The 6,526-nt window shown below is 31.2% G+C and overlaps 1 protein-coding gene across 2 annotated transcripts in view; it reads left to right on the forward strand.

Annotated features, from left to right (window-relative positions):
• The window catches only part of Emc2 (ER membrane protein complex subunit 2), a 43,987-nt gene extending 38,478 nt beyond the window's left edge, over nt 1-5,509 (forward strand). For both annotated transcript variants that reach the window (XM_076835922.2, XM_076835923.2), the window contains exon 11: nt 5,106-5,509. In XM_076835922.2, coding sequence (XP_076692037.1) covers nt 5,106-5,192 — 87 coding nt within the window. In that variant the 3' untranslated portion in view covers nt 5,193-5,509. The remainder of the gene's footprint in view (nt 1-5,105) is intronic.
• Nucleotides 5,510-6,526: the final 1,017 nt, after the last annotated feature.

Below are 6,526 nucleotides of genomic sequence, written 5' to 3' on the forward strand. Positions count from 1 at the left end.
ACTCAGTGGTCAAAAGAGTCTTGTGTGTCTTCAGGAATTCTAGTTTTTTACTTTCATATGTAAATCCATAGTTTACTTGGAAAAGATTTTTATTTACGATGTGACATAGCAGCCATTTCATCCCATGTGGATATCCATTGTTTTCTGTCCTTCTCTGTATTCTACTATGAATCCCATTCCATGGAACTAGTTCCGTGTATTAAAGAAGACACAGATGGTAGATCTGTATTGTCTGGGTTCAAAATTTAGCTCTGATATTTATTAACTATGCAACATTGGATAAATTGCATAATATCTCTGGACCTGGATTTTCTTTTAAAAGTATTCTGAGAAGTAGAATAAAGGAAAGGGAGCAGGGGGAAGGAAATGGGAAGTAATGAGGGTTGAATTGGATCAATGATATACTATGCTTGTATAATTATGTCAAAATGAACCCATATATTATATATAACTACAATGCACTAATTTAAAAAAATGAAAGTATTCTGAGGAGTTAAGCTTTATTATATTATGAATTACATTGGAATTACATCACCAAATTACATTATGAATCATTTCAAATTCACATTCTTATGCCTATTCTGATCATTGCAATTAAAATAATAATTAAAAATAACAAACATTTATAGAGGCTGTATTATGAATTACATATTTTTCCTATTTTACAGGGCTTTTTATTTTTGTTTTACATTGCTGAGTATTGAACTCAGGTCCTCCTGCTTGCGAAGCAAGCATTCTAACACTGAGCTATATCCCAGCCCACCTGTTTTACAAATGAGGAAATTAAAGCACAGAAAGATTAAATAATGCTCCCAAAGTGACATACCTGGTTAATGACAGTTGTTTTCAAACACAGAAAGGCTAACTCCAGAGTTGATATTCTTAAGGGTAATAATATACTGCCTCTATAAGATGTGTCATGTATAAATGTATCTGAAGATGTTAATGTAGTTTCTAATTCTTTCCTCAGTTCTATTTTCTTGTGAACAATTGACATTCTACCTGTGCTTATTTCTCTCTTCATTTAGGATATACAGCTCTCAGTAGTATAAAATTACTATAATTACTATAACTCAAGAACTCTTTTCAGTGATGGAAAGCCCAGTTGATCACGTCTCTAGCCAGACACACCCTTCCTGCTTTATGAGATGCGTTTATTTATAGAACTAAATCCTGTTTTTAGTTCCATTTGCCCGCCCTCCTTCTCTCCTTGCACACTCTCTCAATATGTTGTGAGATCCATTTTCTTTTCATAAAGTCTTATAAATTCTGAGTGTTCTTTGGAAAAGCTATGAAAGCACTACTGGTGCTCCTCAGGCATTGAGTATCACACCATAAACTCCATAGTTACTCAGAGATATCTTAGACTTCTTACTGAAGGTGTGATTTGTCTTTTCTTCATTCTATAGGAAAGACAAGGCATGGAAATTTTCTTGTCAGTTTCTCAATTCATTTTGAATATCACCTTAGGAAGATAACACACCTCTCAGTTGGTCCTGTCAGGTTTCTGTATAGCAATGTATAATACTCCTGAATTAGGAATAACCTCTCATACAAAATTTATTTTTATTTCAACACCAGAAAAGGAACAGGTTTTAAAATCTTTTGGTGTTTTTGAAGCTTTCATATTCTATACTTTCTCTAGGAAGTTTCTCTGTATTCTTTCTGTAAACCAAATTCTTAAATATTTGTATCCATTAACTTTTGCATACTTAGTGATTTAAAATACCTTATTTGCTTATGATTCTGTAGGTAGGCAGTTTGGTGTGAGATCTGCTGAGTAATTGTGGTAGTTTTGGCTGAGTTCATTCATATTTCTGCTAGTATGCCATAATTGGTTAACTCACTTAAATAGCTGACAGTTGATTTCATCAGCTGGAGATACTGGATCTTTTCTCTCATATGGCAGGCTAACTTGGGCTTATTCACATGATAGTTTCAGGATTCCAAGAGGAGCTAATAGGCAAACTACAATATGCACAGGCTTAAAAAACCTCTAATTGTATCATATTTTGCTAGTATTTCATTGGACAAAACAACTCACTTGGTTAACCCAGATTCAAGGGACACAAGTTCTATAAATCTTTAAATCACATCCTTTTGTTTTAGTTTATTTTGCCTTTTTATCCACTTTGATACAATAGAATTATGTACACTGCACACATTTAAAGTGTATTGTGAAGATACACAGCATTTTCATCACCCCCAAAAGTTTCCATCTGTCACTTTGTAGTCAGTCCTCCCCACCCACACATAGCAGGCAAGCAGTCATTTGATATTTATCACCCCAAATTAATTTTGCCTGCACCAAAACTTTATGTAAATGAGATCATAGGTTATGGGCTCTCTAGTGTCTGGCTTCTTTCACTTAGCATGTTTCTGAGATTCATCCATCTGCCATTCTATTCTATTTATCCTATTACTTTGTCGACCCATACTATTTTCCACAAATTGTGTGAGCGAATTTTTGTTCCGTGTGTCCCAGTTGTTAAAATGGACAAATCATTGATTTCTGGTTTTGATATGCAAGATTATTTGGTTGTTTTATTGTTCTTTTGATGAGTTTTCTTATAGATCCAAAAAAGAAATATGAAAGAAGAGTTTACTTAATTACATATAACTGTATGAAAAGAAAAACACAAAATTTGTGAATAATGTAGAAAAGTACATCCTCCAGAGATTGACATTTTTGTGATTAGGTAAATTCTGGGATCTGTTCGAGAACTTTGTGACTCTCATCTAGGCATGTAAATTAGAATTAAGTATAAAATAAATATTCCTTATAGTAATGTTTTTCTAGATATTTATGAATGAAAGAAAATGAATTTTTAAAGAAGGTTTTTCTTCATCTCCACTGAATAATGAAATAATATAGCTACTGCTTGCTTTTCAGTTAAATAATTGGTTTAGCATGTTTAATAGAAGCAAGCACATTTGATTAATGCTCATGAAAAACTTTAACGTGAACCTACTAACAATTTTCCAGATAAATGCTCTTTGGTATACTGTTAAATTCACCTATGCTATTGAGCCGTATGTTATCTGTGATTACAGGGGTGATTCTGTTATTATCCTTGGGAAACAGAAAATTAAGTCATGATTTGAAGAAAAAAATGTAATTCCAGCATAATCAGTTAAATTGCTATGTAATTCTGGAATAGACAGAATAATTACATGTCAGGCAAAATTTGAAGTGATAGATTTATATTCCCAATTTTGTTTTTGTTTGTTCTGACACAATTTAGGTTGGTTTATTGTAAATTACAATGTTGTCAGTAGTGTTTGACACCATCTTAGATGATGTTTTAAAATTAGCTAATTAAAAAAAAATCACACTTCCTATTATATTTGTTAGGTACAAATCAAGAAAAATACTATAGCTTAAAATTCATATTAGAACATTAGCTTTCTACAATTTTTAAATTTTTACTTTGCTGCTTTAAAACATTAAGAGTCAATGTTACCACATGGTATCCTATTTTTGTACCCCTCCCCCAACCCATCAAAGCTTCTCTTCTCAGAATTAGACCTTTAAGTATCTGATTAGGACCATTCCTGTTTACATTAGGCAATGGTAAAGAAAAGGCTTTCTGTTCTTTGTAGATCCTTGTGAAGGTGAATTTATCAACTGGGATAATATAAGTAATAACCATGCCTCACATCCTTTATTTGCCAAGGGAAAGGAAGAAAAAAAAATGTTTTAAATGTGGTGTTACTGTTGCCATATTTTATAATTACAACTTGTATTTTTAACATTTCAGTTCTTAGTGATACTTTAACTCAGGGAAAAATAAAAGTGATCTTGATTTTTATGAGCTTTTCTCTTTCCATGGCATTTCCCTTAAAAAAAAAAACAACAACTTTTTATTTACTCTATTAAATATAGATTCAACTACAGAAGCTAATGTTTTAAGAACTAAGGGAGTTGTAATGTTATGGTGTAGCCAGAAAGGTCAGAGACAGGTTACCAATTTGTGAAGCCTATGCCTCTGTAATGTTACCTGTACTTGATTATTTAATCTTTCTGAACAGGTCATGAGAAGTTTGCTTAGTTAATTACGAAAGAGAAGAAACACATTATAAATCAAGTACTAAGTACTTAAGATAGCATTGCTATTTGAAGGCAGGATCAGTCGCTTTAAAATATGTTATCTAGATGCTAGATGTTACTAATACCACATTTTAATTAATACTTTGACCAAGGGAAAACAGATAATATAATTAAGCTTTCCTCCATCCTCATAACACTTATTTATCAGTTAAATCTGTTGTGTTAAATCAGACTGATAAATGATGGAGATTGTCAGTCCAGTTAGAAAACTCATTTTGAAATCAGCATGGGGTATTCAACAGTGTTCAACCCCACAGATTTTGTGTACTATATTGAATTTAAGATGCCATGAGTTTGCTTTTATATAGAGATAGTACTTGATGTATTATTTTTGGTTTTCATTATAAAATCCAACCCCAGTTTAATTTTATAAAGTAAATTACAGTTTTGTAAACTAGAAAATGGATATTTAAAAATATGTTGCATCATTTTAATATGTTGTGTGTAGTGTTGACAGGCTTTGTGCTACAAAAACATATCATTAGTCAACTGATAAATCTGTAAACTTAAAATATTACCAACTTTGACTTTTTTGATTACTTGCAACTTGAAAATATTTAATAAAAAGTACTTTAATTTACATTATATCTTTGTTTGAAACTGTAAGAATCTGTTTAGAGGTGAGATAAGTGCTATTGTGTGCCTTAATAAATATGTTAAATTTCTAAAATTTATGCTTGTTATTTTATGCATGTTTGGGGTCTGAATATGAGATAGTTTTAAAATCAAATCTATGATGTTATCATACTACTTAAAACCATCCAAGTATGGAGTGAAACCTTTGTGCACTTCAACTGAGGTTGAAACCTTAATAAAAAGATTCTTAAACCTTAACTTTTGTTCTTATGAAGATGTTTGAGTCCATGCTAGTGAGAAAATAGTTAATGTTAAGTTTCATTAGCAATATGAAGGTGATGTTGTGATTTTTTTTTTTTTTTTAACCTGCGATTGAAATTGAGCCTAATAGAGCTTTCTTTTGTTGTTGTTTAATTAGTTTGCAGGCCGAAGTAAGAAGGAAACCAAATACTCTCTAAAGGCAGTTGAAGACATGCTGGAAACATTGCAGATCACCCAGTCTTAAGGTTTCAAAAACTCTTTGACATTAGATTTCACAACTGCACAGTTGAAATTATTGACCTGTGACTTATTTAACTAAATGCCCAGTGCTATTTATATTCTAATTTTCTGTGAAGAAGGCAGTTGTAAAGAATGTGTTTATATAAGCCTAAAAATGCCTTTTACTACTAAGCAGGGAGATGGGGGAAATCCATGGAAGAAAGATATAAGACCTATTGATTGTACATCGGTCTTTTCATATCACATATATAATTGCTTTTAATCCACAATCTGATGTAGAAATAACCTTGTTAAATAAACCATGATGATTTGTTAAACTTGCATATGAAGATCCTAGCTTCTTTTTTGTTATAATCATATTATTGTCGAGCTCAATTTCTAGTTAACTCCTCACTGATGATTGGAAATACACAGCATACCTAACTTACTTGTTTATAGTATTAGGTTGGATTTTGCTTTGCATTCCTTTGGGCTGTTTAAATTACTTTGTCTGCTATGTTCTGAAATCTTGCTTTTAAAGTATGTCATTCTCCAAAGTTCTGCAATATCTGTGAAATTTTTGTTTTCATGTAGATATTTCTACTTATAAAATGCCTTAAGGTTAGTCTGTGCTGTAACACTTCAATTTAGCCTTTTCACAAATTATATTTATTGAACTATAACTGTAAATTACATAAAGGTATATTTAAGTACATAGAGAATTAGGGATTAAAGAGGTTGCAGTGGTTGAGTTCCCTTCAGTTTTGGCAAGTGATACAATTTAAACTATCTTTAGAAATAGAATTATTACAATTCTCATATTCTATTAACTTCCTAGTTATAATTACATTTTCTTATTTTCATGAAAAACAATCTTTATCCTGTCTTCAACAGTATTTTACATGTTTCAATGGAAAAGAAAGGACTTTGAAAGTTAAACATTTTATTTAGACACAAATCAGTTTTTAAAACAGGCAGTTGCTCATGAGGACAAATATTTATTGTTAGTATTAGTTTGTAATTTATATATGTATATTTAAATTAAACTTATTTTTGCTAACAATGTACAAGGCTTCCAAACTTGTCATTGCTGGATTTGGGCAAGTAGGGACTGTGGAGAATTTTAATAACCTGTAAGTCTTTAGGAAGAAAACTATTGCCAATATCCATTTCTTTTAACTTTTGAATGATTCTTACTATTAGTAAATCACTCTTCATATTTAGTCTAATATTCCATGTTACAGTCTTTTTCATTTTATTCTGTAGTGAGTAATAAGCAGCTGATTAAATATCTTCTGTGAAATAATTTCTCCCGTATGCAGATAATTCTTCCCTACTGATCTTTGTTTTCACAGAGAT

Source organism: Callospermophilus lateralis, chromosome 16 (assembly GCF_048772815.1).
Source record: "Callospermophilus lateralis isolate mCalLat2 chromosome 16, mCalLat2.hap1, whole genome shotgun sequence".
NCBI lineage: Eukaryota > Metazoa > Chordata > Mammalia > Rodentia > Sciuridae > Callospermophilus > Callospermophilus lateralis.